General features: G+C 36.2%; 1 protein-coding gene across 2 annotated transcripts; it reads left to right on the top strand.

Moving 5' to 3' along the window:
• Nucleotides 1-3,725: 3,725 nt before the first annotated feature.
• LOC144968762 (leukocyte receptor cluster member 1 homolog) lies at nucleotides 3,726-20,193 on the top strand. Of its 2 annotated transcripts, none has more exons than XM_078907415.1 (8): nucleotides 3,726-3,763; nucleotides 4,361-4,445; nucleotides 7,490-7,589; nucleotides 7,860-8,090; nucleotides 8,842-8,962; nucleotides 12,223-12,337; nucleotides 15,752-15,839; nucleotides 19,198-20,193. In XM_078907415.1, the coding sequence occupies exons 2-8, from the start codon at nucleotides 4,423-4,425 to the stop codon at nucleotides 19,537-19,539; spliced, it is 1,020 nt and encodes a 339-aa protein (XP_078763541.1). In that variant the 5' UTR covers nucleotides 3,726-3,763; nucleotides 4,361-4,422; the 3' UTR covers nucleotides 19,540-20,193. The 2 variants fall into 2 exon arrangements, with proteins under 2 accessions (XP_078763541.1, XP_078763542.1); XM_078907416.1 differs by having other exon boundaries at nucleotides 3,728-3,763; nucleotides 4,378-4,445.
• Nucleotides 20,194-25,191: the final 4,998 nt, after the last annotated feature.

The raw sequence follows: 25,191 nt of genomic DNA, 5'->3' as shown, positions 1-25,191 counted from the left end.
GGAAAGTGAACCCTAGACCCGGCGTCTTCCTATGCCTCTTCCCGCTCCCTAATTTATGACTTTGATGTTTGTCAACATAAAATTGGATCATACCGATGTGTACATATTCGCAGGTCTGACATCCGAACGTATTTATGGGCCTAGTTCAACATTGTTGTAATGGTCCATATTTTGAGTTATTTCTTGAGATTTTCGATGACAACAATGAGCTCATAATTAATTGGGTTATCAGACATGCAAATAAGTGACGTCGGATCATATTCCTAATCCTCGTCATCTCGTGCCCAAACGATGTTTTACAGCAGAAACATGTACCCTTGAGAATAATATAAGCATTAAACTATCCCAACTATCTGGTTATCCCTGTAATTCATTGATTATTGGTAGCACATCTGACCGGTAATCGGGATGTCAGAGATTCAATTACCAATCAAGGTAGGCTGATTTCTTGGAATGTTTTTTTTTTAAAAATCGGGTTCTTTTCTTTCTGCTTTGTCTGGCACGTCTGAGACGTTGGGTGGTAGCGAATAGGCTTCGGTCGAGAACCTGCCTCACGGCAAAATCGCTTCATCAGTGGGGACTTTTCACCTGTCCAACATGTACCCGATGTGGGATAGAACCCGAAATCGCAGAACATCTAGTTAAACGGTGTGTTGTGACGAAGCTTCCGAGCTGGTTTGCGACGGTGCACGAGTGCTGTGAAGAATTTGCTGATTGGGTCGATCGTCATAACATGAGCACCTTCAGAAGCTGCTGCCATTTTGAGTGTTTACGATTGGGTACTCAAAAAATATCGAATACCACCCGATACCATATCGATTAGTGCCCAAAACGATCACTGTAGTCACTGTTAGTGCTGGGTCGAGTTTGAAACGATCAAATCGAGCGGGTTTTCGATCGAGTCCTCTAAAATCGAGTCGGTTTCGGGCGGGTTTCGAGTCAGTGACGTCATCGAGCAGTGATTCGTTTGAAAAAAAAAACACGAGCAACTCGTTTGCCACAGGAAACTTCACATACCCCTCCCTCTCTTATGTCTGTGGCTGGCTTGACTGCAGCTGGTTATGATGGGGGCTGCCAGATGGCCAAGTTCAAAATTGGTTACTAAGAAACGCTTTTCTATTATTATTCATTAAAAAAAAAAAAATCTTTTATTTTAAAAAAATGAAAAGATAAGTTTATCCAACTGTAGTCGATTGTTTTGTTAATCAAAACAAATGAGTTTTTCAAGGGAGTCAGAATGCTTGTGGTGTTGGGCTATTTGGGGTCTATTTGACTACTTGGGCAAGAAGAAATCTGGCTGTCTGGCAGCCTTGATTATGATCGTTCGTCGCATCACACACACATACACACACACACACACACACACACACACACACGCCATCAAACAGTTGTTGATGGTGAAGGGTTGAGACCCCCCCCCCCCCCTCCCACCACCATCATCCCGCTGTCACCTTAACATTTCATATTTATGTCGCGCCAAAAGTTGTCGGCCGCCCCCACCTCCCATAATTTGTCACTGGTCGTCATCGCCTCTTGTGTGTGCGGGAAAGGTCGTGCCTTTCATTTCATTATTTGAAAAATAAATGAACAAGAATGGTGTGTTTTTATTAGGTAGGTAGATAATAATAATATTTAGCAGGTTCCACACCCAGACACACACGGATTGCCCGGACACGATGATAACGATGCCGACGACAATGGATGACGATGATGATGATGATGATGATGATTATCGTGTTTCTGTTTAAAAAATGAAATACTTTAGCAGGTTCCACCCCCACCCCCCACACGGATAGACCGGACCCGAAGATGATGATTGTGGTTTTGCTGGCTGTTACGGCTGTGATGAGGATGATGATAATGATGATGATGATGACGATGGCGCAGATGGTGATTATTTGTTCGGTCGCTCAGTGGTACGGTGTCTCTTGTCACAAAATCAAGCCTTGTCAATGGCCGGATGAGTGACAGTGATTGTTGAAAATTGTGATCCAGACGTTAAGTCCGTGTGTCAGGCACTTGACTCAGGTGTGAATGTATTCTTATCTTATAAGCAATGACGGGTATTGTAAAGAGCTTTAATACAAAAAGACTCCAAACAGCGATCGGTACCTACTGTACGAAATGGATGTATGGTCGATATGGCGTGCCGGAGGAATAAATTAAATAAAATATTGTGAAGTTCATTGAGCATGGTAAATCCTTGGAAATGCGCTTTGAACTAATACACCTGCTAGACAACTCCGATTCCAATATAAACGACTGATTAATATTCCCATATATAAACTATAGTTAGCTGAAAATCTTTCTTTGTCGGGACTCCAAAAGTATGGAACGAATTAGACAAAGAAATCAAAGGGTCTTTTAGGAGCACTGATTGATTTTAGATTGATTATTACATTGAAATGTGTTGATATTTATTTTATCCATTATTATTAGGGTGGTGGTGGTGGTGGTGATGATGATGATCCCGCTGATATGATGGTGATGATAAATAAATTAAACATAATTCCCTTTATTCATCCCATAGGGGAGATTCGTCTTTCGGGTCTATTCTAAGGGAAGACTGGAATAACCCAAGCGATAACCGCAGTGCAGCGCCGCAAATTTAGTTAGGGCAAGGTGACTTGCTCAAGACCACTCAGCGGCGGGTGATCGAACTCGGTACCTTTCGGGTGCCAACCAAAGACCGTACCGCTGCCCCTATGATGATGATGATGATGATGATGATGATGATGATGATGATGATGATGATGATGATTGATGATGATGATGATGATGATGATGGGAACTAACAAAGAATACACAGGCATCTAAAATTGAAACATTCCATATTCAAAGCTAATGTTTTACTTTAAAAAATTGAGCTTTACAATATCCACTAAATGTGATCAAAGCGCTTTGTAAAGGGGTCCCCGGTCAACAGCAACATTTAATATGTAGGACGGGACATGCCGCCTGTTAGGCGATATTACAATTTTTCAGACAAAGACAACGCTGTTAACGGCCAGGTACTCATTTTACACCTAAGTACGGTGAGAGAATGTGAGTAAAGAGCCTTGTCCAAAGACTCAACTATGCACCGAGCGCGAGGCTCGAACCCAGGACTTTCCGATCCCAAAGCGGGTGTCATACCACTAGACCATTATAATGCACGAGAGCCATGGTCGACTAGAGTACTACCTATAGTTACGTCATGACTAGACCACATAGCCGCACTACTGTAGGAGTATTCATTGATAGAGGGATGCGTGTGTGTCATAGAAATAGCCTTAGTGTGTGTGTGTGTGTGTGTGTGTGTGTGTGTGTGTGTGTGATAGTCAAACTTTAGTAGGTTTAATGAAGTCTTGTCACACACGCGTGATACACCTATACGAATTTCCCTGCCACTGCCACCCAGACACACTAACATCTGACAAGGAGTGAGGGCTGTGGAAGAACCACAGACTACCGTGTGCAAACATTGGCGATTGGTATCGGATGGCAAACTGTGATCGTTTGAATTTGAAATGATTCGAAACACTCGTTACCCCTCCGCTCGCTCGAATCCTGATCGTCTCAAGCTCGTCTCACGTGTCAAGATCGTCTCAAGCTCACAACCCGCTTGATCGTTTTACGATCGAGTGATCGTTTTACTAACTCGCTCTTCCGGCATTGAGATCGAGCACTGACTCGTGGCTTGGCGCTCGGTCGTCGATCGAGTAAAAGCGATCAAATAACCCAACACTAGTCACTGTAGTAGTTTGAGATTTAGCCACTAGCAGTGCTGGGATTACCCGCCCAAATCATTACCCGGGTAATACCCGGGTAGTGGTCGGATTACCCGTACCGCGGTACCGTGGCGGAGTGACTTTTTGACAAAAAAATGTTTTGTGAAGGGGGGGGGGGGGGGGGGGGGGGGGGGTGGGGCTTTATTTGCTTTAATTTTTTTTATGTTTTTATACTTTTAATTTTTTTTTAGTCATTTATTATTATTATTTATACAACAAATGAAACGAAAGAGAAACAAGATAATAATTACAATGAAACCAAAAAAATAAATTAAAAATAACTGAGATTCCTTTAAAAGATAAGAACTAGTAGAGTCTTAATCTGTTGATTCCAAAATTGAATCAATGTGTGTTACAAATAAAACAAAAAAATCAATGTAATTGGAAGAATAAAAGAGGAAAATTTTTGAAAAGGTCATGTGAATGTAATATGTAAGATCAAAATTGTATTACATCCAATTATCACTCATTCGGTTTCCATTTGTTGAAGCGGTACCGCTACCCGTCCCTTTTACTCGAGTACCCGGTTTGACTTTATTACCCGCGAGTACCCGCGGGTACCCGGGTACCCGCCCAGCACTAGCCACTAGCCACTAAAAATAAATAGTTTTGTAGGCCTATTTTGTTTTTAAGCTGTTAAAAGAGACGAAATATGAATATTTTACCGCAAAAAAGGTGAAGTAGCAAATCTGTTTTTACATCATCATCAATATGCAACCATTTGTCTCCCGTAATAAAACAAACTAATATCTAATACTAATAATGTCATTGTACCACTGGCCCGTCTCTCACTCTCACTTCTTACACACTCCAGATAACAGTCTCTGTTCTGTCTCTGACTCTTGTCTCTAGATAGTCATAGAGTTTATCCCAGTTTCAGTTAGCGTGAAACTCACAATAGCAATTGCTTGCTAGAGAGAGAGAATGAGAGAGAGAGAGAGAAAATAAGTTGGAGTGAAATTTCTGTTCAATGTTACAGTTATCGTAACATTAGTAACAAGTGTTAACTAAATGACAAATTGCCATATTTATGGACAATAAAGATCTATTATTATTATTATTATTATTATTATTATTATTATTATTATTATTATTATTATTATTATTATTATTATTATTACTATCCTTTCGATCTATCACAAAGTACTTTCTGCCAAATCTAACAGACTCAGCTACCCATTCACCCCCTGGGTGAACAGGGGGTCAGAACAAATCTCGACTACACCCAGGATCAATCTCAGTCTCAGTCACAGTCCTTTTGCGGTTTGCGTGTGAAGCGAATGCTCTACCAACCGATCGCCAATTTCAAATTTACATTAATTTAATCTATAATCAAATTGAGGGGAGGCCTTTCGAAATCTCCTACATCCCCAGTACCTATTCTTTTTATTTTTTATTTTATTTTAATTTTTATATTATAATGTTCTAGATAGTAGGGGGCACCAAATACCTTTGCCAAGCAACACTGAAGGTCCTCCAATACTCGCATGTGAGATAGAAAATGCATTGAAAAATATGAAAGATGGCAAGGCTGAGGGTGAAGATGGCATTGTAACAGAAATGCTAAAAATTTTGAAAGAATTCTCAATTGTGAAACTAACAGATCTCTTTAATAGTATTTACAATACAGGCTATATTCCAGACGAACTTGCCAAATCGGTTTACATCACCCTACCGAAAAAAACCAAAGGCGACAACTTGCAGTGATTTCCGCACAATAAGTCTGATGCCCCATGTAACTAAATTATTATTGAAGATCATCCTAGAAAGAATCAGGGCTGCCATCGATAATGAAGTTGGCGATGTACAGTTTGGCTTTAGAAAAAATAATGGGACAAGAGAAGCAATTTTCTGTTTAAATAATATCACACAAAAATACCTTGATCATCAAAAAGAAATCTATGCATGCTTTATCGATTACGCAAAAGCATTTGATAGGGTACAGCATGGAGAATTAATGACATGTCTGGAAAAGGCAGGCATTGATGGCAAAAATATAGGGCTAATAACCAATCTATATTGGCATCAAAAAGCAGCCATCAGGATTCAGGGCGATCTGTCACCTTTCACGCCAATTAAAAGAGGAGTTCGGCAAGGATGTATCCTCTCTCCATATCTATTTAACCTGTACACAGAGTTTATCTTCCGTAAAACCGAGCACATTCCAGGTATTGTTATTGGAGGTAGGAGGATAAATAATCTGAGATATGCAGATGATACAGTATTGTTGGCATCGAACGAGACAAATCTACAGATCCTTGCAAATCAAGTAAACCTGAACAGTACAGCAAAGGGTCTAGAGATGAATGTTCAAAAGACGAAGGTAATGGTCATGTCAAAGAAGCCTGAAAAAAGCGCAAAAGTCCAAATTAATAATCAAAACATCGAACAAGTAGATTCTTTTAAATATCTTGGACAGACAATGACCAACAACGGAAAGAATGAGCTGGAAGTGAAAAACAGGATTGCTATAGCTAAGTCGAGGTTCAGTCAACTGAATAACATTTTAACTTCGCAACAAACGCAGATGAAAACGAGAATAAGAATACTCAAATGTTATGTCCACTCAACACTTCTCTACGGCTCAGAAACATGGACCTTGAACAAACAAATAGAGAAAAGAATTGAGGCCTTTGAAATGTGGACTTTCCGTCGCCTTGGAAAAATCAGTTGGAAAGAAAAGAAAACAAATCAAGAAGTCTGTGACATCCTTGATATCAGACCGACCCTAATGAAAGTAATAAAAACAAGAAAACTTAAGTATTTTGGACACCTAAGACGCCATCAAACTGTCAACAAGGACATTCTTGAGGGTAGAGTGGAGGGGAAAAGAGGAAGAGGCAGGCCAGCAAGAACTTGGATAGATGATGTGAAGACATGGACAGGATTGTCGGCAGCCGAATGCAGTCAGCAAGCTGTCAACAGGGAAGATTGGCGTGTCATTTCAAGTCGACCTCAACCCATGAGATGACACTGGAAGAAGAAGATAGTAGGGGGTTTGAGAGGGGGGGGGGAGACTTTAAAAAAAAAGTTTCCCCCCTCCCAAACCCCTAGAACATAATTTTTAAAAAGAATACTGGGGATGTAGGAGCTTTCGGAACAATATTTTACTTGTACTCATAAAAAGACAGGGAAAGAATATTGTAAGAGGGAAAAATTATAAATATTGATGAATGATGGTAATAATATTAATAATAATAACATTAATTAATAATAATAATGATGGTGATGGGGGTGATGATGATGGTGATCATAATAATGATATCAATAATAACAATAATAATGATGATGATAATAAAAAAAATATAATCATCAACAATGATATTAAGAAGAAGGAGGAGGAGAAGAAGAAGAAAAAGAATGAAGAAGAATGAAATACAGTAGAAAGAAGAAGGAAGAATCAGGTTTAAGCAACTGTGTTGGCTTCTCCTTGTTTCCTTGAGCAAGAATGTAAGCCCTTTTGCACTTTTTGCAATGCCACACTGTGGTTTTTATAAAAAGACTTTAAAGAATTTTTTTTTCCCTTCGAGATTAATAAGGGTTTCTTTTTTGTTTTTTGTTTATTTTTAATTTAAACTTTGAACCTATGTTATGTAAACATATTTTATGTGTTGCAATCATAAAATTTATAGTTTATTTCATGTTTTGAAAATCACTCTATCAACTAATTGTGGTCTTTATAAAAATGAAAGCAAGGATTGATTCAAAATATTTTGCAGTTGGCATGTTCGGACTAAGAAAAATATTGAGCGTGTCAGACGAGATGAAGAAAAGGCTGCTGCAGAAGAAAAAGAAAGGCTTCAAAGAATAGCATTAGCTGTGAGTATTGTTCAGATTTTATGCATTCATTGCCTATATATAATGCCAATTTAGATAGATTGAATAAACATGTTCTTTGCTGGCTTATATCATACTTTAAAAGTAGATTAATTTTGACTGAGAGATTTGATTTTATATATTTTGATGCATCTACAAGTTTAATTGTTATGTTCGCATTTCTAGTTTTTGGGAATATATATTCCTTAATAACAATTATCTACCTCTCTTTACAACCAAATTTCATTCTTCTTCATTGGTATTAATTTTCAGGAGCAAGAAGCCAGAACAGACTTGTTAAGATCTCGAGCTAAAGCCAAGGCATTATCTACTAAAGATGGTGGAGACAAACAGTTAAATTTAAAGGAAGTCAATGATGAACTATCAGAGATCCCTAACCCTGTTATTCAATTTACAACCACACCTTCATCCAAAGCAGTATCAATTCCAGGACTTGGATCTAGACAAGAACATATCAACTTTTTCAAAGACATTGAAGATGGGGTAATTTTGTTGATTTACTGCATTTTTGTCTCTTTATGTCCATCTGAAGACTAGAATTCTAAATTTGATGAGTTAGTATCTAACTCTGAGATAGGTCTTCAGTAGTTGTAGTGTGCCATGTCGCTGTCATCGAGCTGGTTCATCATTCAATCCAATCAGATGAATGAGTATGTATTATAGTTATTATTTGCCTTATAATCATATTACAAAGGATTTCCGCGGGTGGTTGGATGGGAGCATCACCCTTGAATCATATACCTATGATGTTCGCATGGGTGTACGATCCGATAGTGATGTTGTTTCTTCTTCTCTTTACTAGCCTATCCTGCTTCTTTGGTTTGTGATTGTATTTTTGACAGGGGATATTTTTTTTTCTGTAAATCTTCTGCCTGTTTGTTCTTGGTTATTTATAACTTAGCTTATGATATCTTTAGGTTATGATTTTGATTTACATTTGTACTATTTTTGTTAGATTGCTTGTTTTTTTGTTTCAGCAGTCTCTCATATAACCTCATTTGTGTTGGAAGAGACCTAAAGCAATAAACAAAAAAAAACAAAACAAAGGATTTCCTGTTTAAATTACAGTGAAATCACTAGAATGGTTTTATTTTTCCAAGGTTCAATTACCAAAATACCTTTTTTTTCTGTCAGGAGCTTGCTTCAGATAGAAAGTGTCATATATTATATATTTAAAATGTCAAACATGTTAGATTGACATGTGTTCTATGGTTATTTTTTATTTTCATTTCAGTTACGAAAGGATGGGAGAAATAAAGATTATGAAAAAGAAAAAAAAGATGAGCAAGAAGCATTTGAGAAAAAGATTGGGCTCTTAACTTATCTTGGTCAGAGCACACTTGCAAGTCAGGGCGGTAAGTTTCCATAGATTAAACAGGTCCTAAAATAAAAATCATGACAAAATGTTTATTTAAATCCCTTACGGTGTGGCCAGAGTTATAGCGAGAATCCTACCTAACCATTACTTATATTTTGCCTATCACATAAATTAAACAAAATGATTTCTTTTGTCCCTAAAGTTTTTCCCTAACATGCTTAATTTGCGATTATTTTGTCTCCATTTTGAGTGGTCATTTTCTTATGCAGAAAATTTTAATAGAGAATTGTATTTTCTTGATATAATGCAAATTACTGGAATAATTTCTTAATACTAATACTTTTTTAAAAATGCAGTAAATCTTGGAGAGTTAGAGTCTATTGAGACTGTATATATGAGAATTGGTTTTTTAACCCATTGCTTCTCAAAGAAATCTAGGTCAAGTTATGCTCAACTCTCAAGCGCAGGGAGATAACTCTTACAGCACGATCACCCAACAATTTTGAAAAATTCATAACTTTGTTATTTTTCAACCTTTATTTAAACAAAAAATACAGTGAAATTCAGAAATGAATTTCCTTTGCAATGATATGCAACATTTATTGATTTTAAAACCGCTTCCATGAAAATAAAATTATCAAAGAGAAAATAAACAATATTTACCCCCAAATTTTGTCTTTGTTTGTTTTTTTGAGTTGATATTTTTTTAATATTTACTGATATTTGTGGAATTTGGCAAAGCATTTGCCTTCACACAAGTGTACATTGCAAACAACACAGCCATTCACAGTTTCTGGGGTTCTGTTGGATGGAGTTTTACGTTTTTCCTCAGCGCACTGATAGCAGCGTTTTTTACGTCCCGGAATTCTCACGCTCTTGTGTTTGTCTAATGCCGTAACGCTTGATGAAACTGATGGTTGCTCAGAAGGGGCTCTTGGAACTGAGTTAACGGCTCCTGCTCTAATTAGCAAGTCCTCCAACACTTTCATTCTGAACAAAAGGTGTCTGCAAGTTGATGAGCGGGTTTCTACTATTCCAGCCGCCGATTTTAACGCGAGAAAGGAGTTGATCATCGCCGTTTGGACTAAAAACCAGAAAATATACCTCCACCATTTTTTTGATGCTCTACCCACTTGATAGTATGAGCGGTACTGATCGGCAAGGTCCACTCCACCCATATTGTCGTTATACTTTGCCACTGGGGTCGGAATATCAACCTCAACTCTCCCACGCCTGGATGACCGAGTAACAGTTGTGGTGGTTGGATTACAGTTGGTGGACAAAATATTGACCTCTCTTTTATCAAACCAGGATGTCGCAACAAGATTTCCTTTTTGTTTGATCAATGTTTCACCTTTTAAAATTTTTTTGTCCTTCAGCGGCCATCCCACACGGTTTTTTCTCATTGTTCCGCAAACATAGGTTTTATTCAGCAGCAAGTCCTCCGCAAGCTTTACGGAACTAAAAAAATTGTCAATATAAAATGCATGATATTGGTTTAGGTAGTCCACTCCAACATTCATCACTACATGGTGTCCCAGACCATTTCTAACGCCATCTTGTTTCCCCGTATATATGGAAAAATTTAGGAGGTAGCCCGTCTTCGCTTCTGCAGCACACCAAATTTTTATTCCATATTTCGATGGCTTGCTTGGTAGATATTGCTTCCAGTGAAGGCGGCCATTGAATTTCACCATTGCCTCATCGATACTTATCGCTTCTGCTGGTTTATAAAGAGTTTTACACTTGTTGCGAATTTCATCAATGATAGGTCTTACTTTGAAGACAGGATCTTGCTGAACAGCAACAACATCGGACGTATCGGCTGCATGAATGTACTGATTTATTTTCATATACCTCTGCTTACCCATCACATCAGCCACTGCTGGAACTCTATACTTAGGGTTTGAAGACCAGTAGAGATTAATGTCTGGCAATGTATGAATGCCAAACATTATATTGATATACATGTATTTTTGTATCTCCAATGATGAACACGGCTTCCAGTATTTATCGACACCTTTCTTCTCCTGACATTGCCGAGCATAAAGGTTTGTATGTTCTGATAGATGCTCATACAGAATAGGGGGGAAAAAACAATCAAACACTTCTAGAGGGCTGTTCATACTGTCAAAATCTAACACAACACCTGAAAATTCTGAAAATTGTTCCACATTCACATTGTGCAGGTTGTCTGACCATTCTGTGGGTGCAGGTTCAGTATCACTGTCACTGTCACTTTGTTCACTATCATTGTCATTATCGATGTCCTCAAACTGTACGTTTATATCTGATTCATCACCTGAATCCTCGTCATCAATTGTATTATCAACTACACTGCGTTGATTGCAGAGGGAATTCAATAAATCAAACGCCATTGTTGAAAAAAACGAAGTTGGTTTGTCAAAACAGCTGACTTTTGTTGACAAGTTTGTAAAATCTGTAACTTTCGTTTCATCCAAGATATTTCGCTACGGTAAATTGCTGCTTTCGCTTTCATTCTCGCACTTTCTATTTATAAGAGTTCCACAAAGCTACGGAAGTAACCTTTGCCGTTAAAAGAGTTGCAGCGATACCATCTACTTTCACTTTCTGCCCGGGCGCATTCGGGCGCATTGGAAAGATCGAAGGTATTTTTCAGCGGGCGCATTCGGGCGCATTGAGAAGCAATGGGTTAATCAATAAGAACAGAGATGTAAATATATTATTGGTCACTTGAAAGACTGGCCAAAGATAAGTTGCAATAAAATCTTTTTAAAAAAATGAATTTACATTTTGATACTGTGCAAATAGCATTCATGAAAATGAATATCTTCATCCCATTATTGATGATGAGCAATGTTTACTAATAAAATAAAACCAGCTCAAAACTATTTTTTTGGAAATATTTTGATTCTTTATCATCCTTATTGTCTTCTTCATTATTGTGACAAATTAGGGAGCAGACACTGGTATAAGTATAAACATCTGAAAAGGTCTGTATGAAACAGTGCCAGAGGAAGCAGAAATAAGAATATTACAAGAAAAAAATTATCATCCAAAAAAAATTAGCCTGCCTGGACTGGGGATCAAATCTCAGACATGATTACTAGTCAGATGTACATACTATCATTACACCATAGAGGCTACCTATAGCTAGGACAATTTAATGCTTATATTCTTCACAAGAGCATGCATTTCTGCTGTGGACCCTGTTCAACATCATAATAAATAAACATTGATCAAGAACAGGCTAAGACTAAGATGAAGAAAATGTTGAGAGATTTGATTTAACTTTTCTTATTACCTTTTCAATAGGTGAAGCAGAGCCGTGGTATATAAAGAAAAAGTCGAAAAAGAGTAAGAAGTCAAAACATGAAAAACATAAAGATTCTGACCAGTCTGACGAGGAGGATAGACAAGGAAAAATCAAGTGAGAATTTGTACTCTTAGAATAAATCTCATCAAATAAGTATCCATGTTTTATTAACATTTTATTCCTTATATTCATGTCTTATTAGCTATAAAATAATTTAGTCTATGGACATAAATTCATTTCCAAACATCTTATATGATATGGGCTTACCTGTCTCAAAAAGGTATTGTGTCAGGATGAATCAGACCTCTAAAAGTGAATTAAGAATTGAAATGATGAGATTCGAACTTTTAATCTATTTGCAATGTAAAATATTATATTTATTCACCATCATATGGAATAGAAATTAATAACAAGCTCCATTATTGTGGCTATCAATTCAATTTCCTATACATAGTTCATTCCGACATAATACGGCTTTCAGATTGTGAGTCACATACGAATGCCCGGACTTCATTGATGTAGGCATTAATTCGTCCATAGATGACTTTTATGTTCGCCTCAGTCCTGTATTATATCAGTGAACCAGATGACAAAAGTTAATTTAATGGTAAAAAAATCAGAAGTTTGAAATTTTACTTTTTTGTTCCTTAAGAATTTATGTTTTTTTATCTTAAGAAAACAATAAAGGCTGGCACATCTCCTCTGTGTAGTTATGAATTCAGTTTTTACCATCTAAACCATCCCGATCTAAGGCGATGGTCATGAATTCTGTTGAGTGAAAGGTCAAATCAAAGAATCAGATAAAGATGATAAACTGTCATACAAATGAAACTTTCTTAAAGATAGAGGCATGAGTAGACAAATAAGAATGAGGTGTTTATCAATTGTCAGGATTAAAGCCTGAAAATCAGCTGTCAAACCAAGACTTATGGATAAACAAAATGTCAGCCAACTTCAATGGGCTTGTGGACATGCCCATGAAGTTGCAATGATTGAGAAAAGGTGTATTGTTTGCAGATGAAGCGTCATTTCAAATCAATCAAAACCACCATAGAGGTGTGTGTTACAGGAAAAATGGTTAGTGTTGCATCTGAGCTTGGATTTAAGAACATGTGGACTGTGGATATGCTACTGTAGTGGTATTGAGCATAGTTATCAATGGAATGAAGAGACCTTAGTTAAAATAAACTGTAGATTGACTGGTGAGACTTAGGTTCAAAACATTCTTGAAAACCATGATGTGCTTTTTATTGAAAATCATAAAGAAACATGTTTGATGCAAGAAAAAGACACCGACACATCAAGCTTACATTACCTCAAATTTCTTTAAAGATTCCAATATTTCCACTCTTTCCTGGCCTGCTGTTTATCCAGACCTTAACCCCATTGAAAGCATACAGGAAAAAAAGAACTGAGGAATAAACCATGAAGAAACAACTCATAGGATTTGCTCAACATTTTGTTGGAGATACAGAAACATCTTGATGAACAATTTAAACTTACTCTCTTATAAGCTTGATGTCCAAAAGAATTAAAAGTGTAAAGAAAGCTGATAGGAGCCATACAAATGGCGAATCCAAAGCATGGGTACTAAATAAATAATTTAGTCATACATAATAAATACATTTAATTATTAATTTACCATATTTCTCCTCTTTTTAAAAAATATATATTTACAAAAATGAAATTCGGTGTTGTGTTCATTTACTGCTGTCTATCTGCATGCATTTCACAACAGACATGGCACAATTGGTATCATATTGTTAAGCATAACTTAAACTTTCAATTAATATACCTAATGAGGATGCCCGACTCTAACCGTACAATAGAGAGAGAGTGTGAGTGAATGTTTGGTATTGGTAGATACACAAAAGACTTAAAGGCCCACTTTCTTTTACCATAAAAACAATTACTTTAAATGTCTATTTAGAAATGCTAGGGTGTGATGCGCAAGCTATCATCATGAATATCGGCCATAGATATTTTTTTAAAATGAAAAAGGTGTTCTTCCAACTTGGATTCAGGTCGATCACAAATTTCTAAATGGCATGTTTTCAGACAGATGGATTGGGATAAATATTCTCGATTGCCTGGCGCCCGGGTCACTGGACTTTTCCCCATATGATATCTTCCTATGGAGCGATGTCAGAGATACTATTTATTCATCTCCCATTACAGATGTTAAAATGTCTAGCATGAAAAAAGAGCTGTTATTGATTCCATCACGCCCCAGAAGTTACAAAAACACATGGAAAAAACTCGTATATAGGTTAAATTTGCTTGTAGGTAGCCATGGCAACCATATTGAGGTGCATTGAGTAAAAAATAATAGTAAACAAAATGTTAAGTATTTATGTATTCAGAAGTCCATATTTAAAGTATAATGGCTGTAACGTTTTTCTATAAGAGTCATTATTAAACAGGGAAAGACTTAATGGATACCCTGTATAATTGTCAAAAGACTTGGTCATGACTGGTACATATGTATTTATTAAAATTTTGAGTGTGTGTGGGTTCACATAAATTTACTTTTACATTGTTGAAAATGATAAGAAGATTAAAATAAATAATCAATTAATTTAAATAATCTTTGCAAATGAAATATCATTTCGCTTCCCCCGTCTGATTTTTTGTTTACTGAATATGACTTAATGCAGCACAATGGAGTGACCACAATCATCCAAAGAGAAGTGAGGAGACTTCCTCTTTGATATGATGAAATATTATGTCCAATAGCCTCAAGCAGTTTAAAATCAGAATATCTGCTATTGTAGAACCATTAGTCTTAAACTGTGCACAGAAAATGTTTCAAAGGGAATTTCATTGAATGAAACAGGCAAAACAGTAATATGTCGTTCTGGGTACTGTGCTGATTCATTTCTGAATGGTGGCAGATCATGTGATAGAGGGAAGTTACTGTAAGTAATCTAAGATGATAACTTACATTTATATCCCATTGTGGCATGATCATTTGAGATGAGAGTGAGAGCTGTTTGCTGTGATTGCAATTGATTCATCTTATGTTGACATAAGTAAAAATTGTATCTTTCTTTGTGTCAAGCAAGATAATAGAAAACAAAAGCATCTTCTTTTCGTTGAACTTTTGTCAAAAAGGAATTGTGGACTAGAAAGTTTATTTAATTTTTTCAGGAATTGAAAATAATACATTGCAGCATGGTTGATTTTTTCATGTCTTTTCTTTTACCTTAACTTTTTGGTAAGACACTTAATGCTATTCTGTACTTAATGCAAAATGAGCCGTTTGGAGCCAGTGACCTGCCAGTTCCTCAAATGACTTTTGGGTGTAGAACGTGTTGTTAAGTTTGTTTGAATAAAAAAATCAAATAAAAAAAAAAAGAAACATTTTTACATTGGTGTGAATGAGAGTTACTTCATTTATATCACCAAATCTCTTTGTTAAATATCATTAAATCATCAATTATTTTAAAAGAATATACATCCTCGATTTCATTGTGTTTCTTTATTATGAGGATCATACAAAAATAGAACTCATGCTTGGTTTTGCAGGGAAATACTGCTTGACAAGAAGAGAAAACTGATGGATCCTCTTTTAGAGATGAAGGATTACCTGCACAAAAAGTCACACAAATACAAGGTCAGTATCGTTTTCTGGTACCTCCTTAGTATTAAAAATACCACCCTTCTGTCCAACGGTTAGTGATTGGGTAGCTAGCTAGGTATGTTTGATCTGACAGGACGTGATTTCTGCTAGAACTGACATATCCAACAACCCAATCACCACTGAATGGACAATATAATCTGTCACTGTGTTTTTAATATCTGGCTCCAATTCTCAAACCTGGTGTTGTGAGTCCTACTGTTACTCCACAGTGCCACACTTATTATAAAATGATAAAATACTTTTGGCCAAAGATAAAAAAGAAAAAGAATGATAAAATACTTTTGGGCAAAGATAAAAAAAGAAAAAGAATAAGACTGAAAATTGTAAAAGATATTTTCTTTTTCCAAAAGTTTTGTTATAATTAATTATTATAGCACCAAAGAGAACACATTCTCAATTCGTTCATAATGAACTGATGAATTCCTTGGGATAATGAAAATTTGTTAGATATATGGATATAAGGCAATTTTGATTGAATTGCTAAAGATTAGATAATTATGAAAATCCCTATATATAATTTGTCTATAATCAATTGCTTCTCTCAGTGAATGAAATGAGCATGAGTCTACGATGCAGAGAGAAAGAGGAAGCGTTGTCTGTTATGACCCCATGGTCTGATGCAGGATGGTCTTGATAGCAATAAAATACACATTTTATTTTTACTCCTGTTGTAAGGTGTGACATAGTATACTGGTGCATGTAGGATAATGTCATTTTTTTCTGATTTGAAAACACGAGACAGAAAACAAAAATACTTGCCAGCTTTTAGATAGGCCTCTGGTCTACCTCCATGTATATTAGACTAAGCTATACTCATTTGCATTAAGTTGGGGGGAAAAAAGGCTTTTAAAAGATCAAACCAGCGTTGTTTTCTTGTCTGGTGTTTCACTGATAGCAATGCATTTTCTTTGATGAGTAGGAAATTAGATTTTTAAAACCCTATTTTCATGCTTGGAGTCTAAAGCTACCCCAGGGTTATGGTTTTAAAAAACTTTAATCTGTCAATTTTTGACGCAGAGATCTGAAATTTGGTGACTCTTCCTAAAATGTTGAAGAACGTGCACATGATAAATTTCAGGTTTTTTACATGCATACACTGAGCATGCTCATCTGGAATTTGAGATTTTCTAGTTTGGAGATCAAATAGCCCCCATGACTTTCAAAGAGAAAAATATTAGAAGGTATGATTTCCTGATTTCGGTGGTCATTTGGTCCCCATGACTTTACTGAAGAAAATTCTAATGATTTCTACAGAAATAGCTCTATCCCTCATTTCAAATGCAATTTATTCCAGTTTTCATTTCCACTTACCTGTTTTTGTCTCATTGCCTCTAATGAGGCTATTAAAGAGCTATTAAATGTAATCAGAATGGCGAAGACTCGTGGCTCAAGTTGGGCGCCCCAAGGGGTGGCCTAAGTAAGTAAGTAAATGTAATCAAAAGGAGAAAACTCGGGTTTTTCGGTCATATGTGCCAAAACCCATGCATGCTAATGAAAGATGTGATACAGGGGAAAATGGAGGGCAAACGAAGAAGGGGAAGACTAGCCCTAGTTATATAAAAAACATCCTGGAGTGGACAAAGATGAATGGAAGAGAATTATATGATATTGTCAGCAGACGAAGGGAATGGGCAGACTTTTGTCATCACATAGTGTGGGCAACCAACGTCCGCTTGATAGTGATAGTGATTGAGCCTCTGTTGGGCCATTCAATTATACTCTTAGACCTTTTTTAGAGACTTTTTTGTCAATATTAAATCACAGATATAAGAAATCAAGACTAAGAACTATAGTCCATTTAAAATAACATGGTCACACATTTCGATCCATTTCTATCAAACTGTGTTATGTAATGTAAGGAATCTTTGCATAGGCTAAGATTTTGCTAGACCTAATAAATCATAACTATATATAGTAGTGTAGCCTTTGTGATTGTCACACAATCACTAATTCCTTCAATGTTTCCATTTTTACTACCCAGAACATTAGGATTTTGCAGCAACACACATGGCATAACGTTATGGTGACTATTTTTATGTAGGCCTGTTGTGTGGACACAGTGCAGAATTCTTGACCCCACCAACTCAGTTTTCACACACAAAAAAAATCAACATACACCATTCCCATCTCTGTTTTAATCACTCAATATTGTGAGTGATTATTATTGTTTTCACTGGTTTTCACTGGTGTTGAATTTCATACAAAAATTCTTGTGTGTAAATTGTAAACCCAAATCAACCAGTATTTTTGGTCCCACTTTGAATCAGCGTTTTTTGTTGTTTTTGTTTTGTTGGAGTTTTTTTTTTTTGTTCGTTTCTATTTGTTTTATTTTTGGTCTACCTTTTTTTTGGATAAGTGTTGAGCTGTTATTTTCACTGGTTTTGAATTTGAAATAAAAAGATTGCACTATAAAGCCAATTCAGACAATTATTGTATGCTCTCATCAGCAGCTTATTAATTTGAAATTTGGTCCATATCATTTCCCACATAAAACACAGTTATTATATGCTAGCATCGGTAGTTTATTAGCTTGAAATTTTGTATTTGATGAATACAGAATTGTAAGTATCGAGGATCATGAACATAAGATCATCTCACAGTGGCAAAGGAAATCAATGTAGAATTTTATGTTAGCATTGATCCTTTTGCTTTTTGTAACCGAACTGCATTCCTGTCGAGAAGCAAAATGCTGTTCAAGGCTTTACAAGTTGGTCATCATGTTTAATGCAGCCAGAGTGATGTTGACACTTTGATTGTTTCAATAATGTTTAAATATGCAACATCTGACTGGAAATTGTGATTGCAAATGATACCACGATATAGTATTACTGATGTATTACTGTGAAATTGAAATTGCTAATATATATTGTACTCAGAGTCTAAAAAAAAACCCCCAGAACCTCGTGTCCAGTTGAAGGCATAGCATCTGTCACAAGGGAACACCTTTTAAGTCCTCATCCTTTTCAACCAGCAAGGTCAATATGTCACTAAATAAGAAGATGGAAGATGTCATAACAAAACAACAAAATCATGTTGTCAAACATTAAATTAGAAAATATTATTTTTTTAGGGAATTTTACCCCAGTAAAGTCAATTGCCCTCAAATAAGATAAAAGGACTTTCTAATAGCTTTCACTTGGCAAGTCATGGGGGCCAAATGACCCCCAAATCTTGAAATAGTACTTTCTAGGTAAGCATGAAAATAGGGTTAACATAATTTTTTGTTGTTGTTATTGTTTTTGTTGGGAGAGGAGTGGGGGGGGGGGGGTTACCCATGAATCTTTTATAAGATGATATAATTTTACTTCAAAACAATTTATTCTTCTAACAGAAACACAAAAGTAAAGACAAAGACAAGAAAGATCATCACAAGAAACAGTCCCAATCAACTAAATTATCCAAAACATCATCATCATCATCATCATCATTGTCATCCTCCAGTACATCTATAGAGCAATTAAGAGCAGAAAGACTTGCTAGAGAAAATGCAGAAAAGATAAGAACTGCTGAGGTGATGAGGAGACAAAAAGTAGGGACTATTTGTAATTCTGATTCCAGCGATGATGACAGAAGGGAAAGAGAGACAGGTCAGAGACATGGAGGAAAAAGGAAATATAATTCTCAATACAATCCTGATTTCGTGCAGCAACTTCCAAAAAGGAGAAGACTATGAACCATGTCTGAATTTTCTAGGTTTTTCTAACCTTAGGCCTCAGTCCTTGCTGTGCTATTCCCACATTGCACTGTCAAAATGCATCACGTGCTTGCTCAATATCACTCCATGATAAGTGTCTTACTTTATCTTAGAAAGGGGAGATAGTTAAGACCAAAATTATGCATATTGTGTTAGAAACATGAAATTATGTGCAAAGAAATTGTTTGGCCTTGCAAACAATTTTGGATATAGAACCGACTTGACAGATGACCAGAATAACAACAAAGTGACCACTGATTGAAATCCTCAATTTACTAAAGAAAATAGTGGCATATTTTTTGAACACTTTCAAATCTTGCTTAACGACTATTATCATATTTGTTGTTAAATTGAATTCGTATCACTTTTCCATCAACACTTGTCTTACCGTAATATGTTTTGTTTTATATCATTGTAAAGCGCTTAGAGCCTGTGACAACGGGGTAAAGTGCTATATAAATGCCATTTATTGTTATTATATCTGGAACAATAATTCAATAATTACCCGATTGCAAAAATATAAAATATTCTGATTTACAAGTTCAGATATTAGTAATATTTAATAAACTCTGCATAGACCATTATGTTATTTAACTGACCACAAAAGAATAAACTTAAATTATTCTAATTAAATTACTTTTCTTATTTAACTTATTTCTATCTCTTTTCGTGGAGAATAGGGCTGCGAACACATCTTCTCAAGGCCTGCCTCCAGGATGCAAATCCCATTTTGTTTATTTCCTTGTCAAATGTCATCCTCCGTGTTTCTCTTGCTCTCCCTCTATTCCTCTGGCAGTTTTATGTGCACACAATGGTTGTTTTTTGGTATTCTTAAGACCTGTCCCATCCATCTCCATCTTCGGAGGATCCCCATTTTACTTAAAGAAGGTATAGTTATTGCTTATTTCTGATCTCCTCATTCAAAGCTTTATGCAGAAATGTATCCAGTTACCTCCCATCTCCCTTTATCATTTTCTATTTCTCAGCCCCATATTATAATACTCAGAGCACATTTGTTTTGAATTATTAATTGTCCTTCTTTGCAGTTCCCCACTGGAGTCGTTCTGTCTGCTAAGAGCTGGTTATGCCTTACGAGAATAAGGGAGATAGTCTGTCCAAAACAAGAACCATAGATAATACCATTGACAAAGAGCAATGTCGCAAATATGAAGACATGGTTGTAGGTTTGGGTTGTCAACTGACTTTTCCCCGGCATGAAACATTATCCATGTTCTAGTGGTGTTAGATATGTGATATATTTTTCCCCCACCTACCACATTCTTTTCCATCATTCCCATACCGACCAAAACCCTGATCCCTTACCGACCACCCGATCTTACCACTAACGGAACATTATTTTGATGCTCTACAATTTGATATAAAGCTCAAATGAATAACAAGACAGGCAGTACTGTAAATATCATCATAAGTATACAGTAAATAAGACTGTCATGTATTCATTAAGGAAAAAAAATCAACTTAAAATTATCGCTCGAGGCGCTGTATAATGTTTACCTGGGAAGGAAACATTAAGATAGTAACAATGATGAGGACAAGACATGACATGCAGATTTTTAATTTTTTTTTAACAAACATCGAATTGAAACAAATACTCATTGAGCCCTTCCTCGTCAAGGGCTTCAATAGTATCACGCTGGCTCCCAAGCATTGTTTTTAAAAAATGTAACCAGCGTTTGCACCGGCTGCAACTGATCCAACTATTGTATTCTCTATTGCTGAAGCAATCTTATGAACATTATGAATCATCGTCCATCGTCTGTATGAGTCTCTGACTAGTTTCGCCGAGGATGATTTCTGTCTTCTCTTTTTGCCCTTCCCTCTCCCTGTCTGCTTCAGTGCCAATCTCTCTGCCTTATTTGTTCCCCTCTCCTGACATTTCCTTTCCTTCTCAGTTTTCTTTGTGGCCTCTTTTTCTACCTTCTTATTAGCAACCACTGTTAAACGACAAACTGTTTGGCAACTATTTACACATCTAGGTCTAGGAAATGAAAAAAACAAAAAGCAACACAAAACGTTTTAAGGTGTTTGGTCGGGTTTTTAGACCCATTTAAAGTGTTTGGTCGGTAATGAAAGGGAATGCGAAAATGCCCTTCCCTCACCAACCAACTTGTTTTCAGGGCACAATGGAGATCCCGCTCCGATTTGACACAAGTAATGCCTAAATTTAGATCCCAGGAGGCAGTTTTAAGCCACTCAATGTATTTCTACAGTTAGCAGAATTGCTTTTGGCTTATTTGTCAATCAGGACGGAAGATGTGCAACCCGTAAGACAAGAAACATTTTCATATTACCTGAACAAAAGTTGTCAATTTGATTAAGTTTTCGCTACAACTTGCTATTTTGACAGTCTGTAACGGTGGAAGCAGTCTTCATAGATGATGTAATCAGGTTATCATCTAGAGTCAATCAATTAAAGACGTAACAAAACAAAAACTTCAGAGAGTTGTCTATTTGGATAGTTGGGGAAATGGTCGGTAAGGGAAGGAATGATTCTATGCCAAATTTTGGACAATTTGTTGAATGCTGTCCATGCCTTTTCAATCCTTTTCTTGATATCCTTATCAGCTTTTCCTTGATTGCGACTTACGCAAAATCTCAATGGTTTCTCCTTCTCCCCATCAAAATCGGTAGCTGTCCACTTCTGCCGAAAACACACCTGCATCAGACAGCCTGTATCTCAACAATTCTAGAATTGAGGTAAAGGACCAAGCCTGATTCCTGAGTGTGATCTTTAATAGGCCTTGCCCATTTCAAAGATCTCAGACTGGGATGCATGAAAGAAATGAGAGTTCTGTCGAGCATGGAATGGGGTTTGGACATTAACACTCTTTTAAAGATTTTCCTAACTCTTATTTGATCAAAATTGGACTACACATCTTTCATATACGGCTCTGCAAAACCATCCTACAGCATGCTGGACCCTATTTATCACCAAGGGCTACGTTTGGCACTTAGGGCTTTCCGCACTTCTTCAGTGGTAAGCCTTTATGCTGAGGCAGATGAGCCACCTCTGCATTTCAGGAGTTAAAATTTGGCTCTCTCCAGTATGTTACATCGCTACACGACAACCCAGCACACAAACACGTACACTGCACGGATAGGGCACTCAAAGTACAATTTCATAAACACTCAAAACAAACATCACCATTAGGTTATAGAGTAGAACAAGACATTGCAGACATGAACATCAGTTTAGAAAGGATCCATCCATATGTTCAAGCAATAACACCACCATGGTCTATATATAGACCAAACAAACTTGGATTTAACTAAACTTGAAAAATCACAAACAGACCCACAGATATACAAACAGACACTTAAAGCAATATTACAAACATACATGAACTACACACACACACATCGTCGCAGATGGGTCAAAGAGTGTAGATGCAGTAGGGTTGTCTATCACTCATCGGAAGGCACCGGATTACTTCACCTGGATCAGAATGTTTCGATCTTTACAGCGGAATCGAGAGCAATCCTAAAAGTTCTCCGTTTGACTGAGAGATTGAATAAAAACAAATTCATAATCTTGTCTGACTCGTCTTTACTCAAAGGGCTTTCAAATTTTTATTGCACCAATCCAAGAATCACAAGTATCTTGGATGGGGCAAACAAATTGTACAGTAAAAAGAAGGAAGTCTGTTTTCTCTGTGTACCTAGCCACATGGGTATCCAGGGGAACGAAGAAGCGGATCAACTGGAATTGAGACGTACAAAACAAATTGAAACAAATCAAAACTGACCTCAGTCCCAGACCCAACTCAGGGCTAAAAAGAAGAGACGAAGTCAGAATAACTCGACTCAGGATTGGACATACAGCCCTCACTCACCATTTCCTTCTAGAGTGGGATGAAAAGCCTCCCTTCTGAAGCTGTAACTATGACCTCAGAGTTCGACATATTTTAATAAAGTGTACACAGACAGGTGAGGTCTTGACATTATGAAACCAGGGACTTGAAGTCTCTATTCCAGTCAGTCGATCCGCTTACAATTCTAAAGTATCTGCAGGAATGTGAACTCCTGCAGAAATTGTAAAAAACATTTAAAATAAAAAACAGTAACTATTATGGTTTTATAAAATGTATTATATTAGCATGTTAGAGCAGCCAGGGCCTATCCGATAAAATTTTTTGATAAAAGCTAGAAATGGGCGCTTAAATAACTTAAATAGTTTTGAAAGCACTGTTCAACACCTAAAAACAAACATATACATGCAAATGGCCACAATATTCAATAATTTTGCACAGGATTCTTTGTAATTTAACTGTATTTAGATACATTAATGACCCCCTGTCTTAATGCGCTATATGTCGGCATGAAAGGCGAATGAATGTAAATGGATGCTCTATAAATTTCGTTAACCAGATAAAAAATCTTGGAGTGTTGCTTGAGCAATCTTACAGTGGGATGCCAGGTCAGCTCTCTGAAAAAGAAGCTATTATTTGAAACGTCCATTCTATTTGTTTTCGTAATTAGATTGAAGCTTACATTCAATTTCCCATTGTTATTTATTTGAATTTAAGTTTAATAAAATTAGTAACATTTGGAAATTTATATCAAAAGAAATATGTCAAAAACTGATATTTTCATTAATATTTTTGAAACTTGACTACTGCAATTCAATTTTGTCCGGTATATCAAAGAAAAATTAAAAACAATGCAAGTCAATCAGAACACTGCAGCTAGATAAGTTTTAGGAAAAAAGAAGTCGCATGAGGTGATTCCTCTTCTTTTAGAGCTGCACTGGCTGCCCATAGTTTTTAGGAGTGACTACAAAGTAGCAACACTGGCTTTTTAGTGCCTCCATGGATCTGCTCCAAATTACCTTAATGAACTCATTGAATTGAAATCCCCTTTTCGTAACCTACAGTCATCCCCAGATCTGCTCTTGTTACGCACTCTCCAGAACAAATTAAATGCAGGTAAAAGAGCGTTTTCATCATCTGGCCCCTCCGATTCGAATAAATTATCTTTTGAGATTAGAAATTCTGAATCCCTGGTGGCATTCAAAAGCAAGCTAATGACATATTACTTTAGAAAACATTTCTTTGCTTGAATTGTTTTTTCTCAATGTATTCCTATGTTGATAGCATTTTAAATATTGAATGTGTATAGGTCTGTATCTAATACCTGTAGTAAGTGTTTAATTATAATATATATTAATATTTATCTTTTTTTTTTAAGCGCCTCGAGCTCATATTACATTAGATGTTGGTGATATATGTGTGCAGTATATTTTATTATTATTATTATTATTATTATTATTATTATTATTATTATTATTATTATTATTATTATTATTATTATTATTATTATTATTATTATTATTATTATTATTATTATCAAATTAATCCATAGATTTAAGGTAAAAAAATAGGGTAACTAGCAACAAATCAGTACCAAGTTAAATTTAACATATTTGGTTGCACACTTTATGCTGATAATCAAAAATCCACCGAAATCTGTTTGTGGGGGGAAAAGGCTATTGAGATGGGTGTCTTTATACTAAAACTTTGTTATAGTCTGTTTTTTTTGGCATTTGTTATATAGATTACAACCTAAAAAATAATTATTAGGCATGTGAATGCATATTACGTTGGTGCAACA

This window comes from Berghia stephanieae, chromosome 3, assembly GCF_034508935.2.
Source record: "Berghia stephanieae isolate SIO BIC M18660-M18661 chromosome 3, UCSD_Bste_1.3, whole genome shotgun sequence".
Taxonomy (NCBI): domain Eukaryota; kingdom Metazoa; phylum Mollusca; class Gastropoda; order Nudibranchia; family Aeolidiidae; genus Berghia; species Berghia stephanieae.
This window is presented reverse-complemented; position numbering and strand designations above follow the sequence as displayed.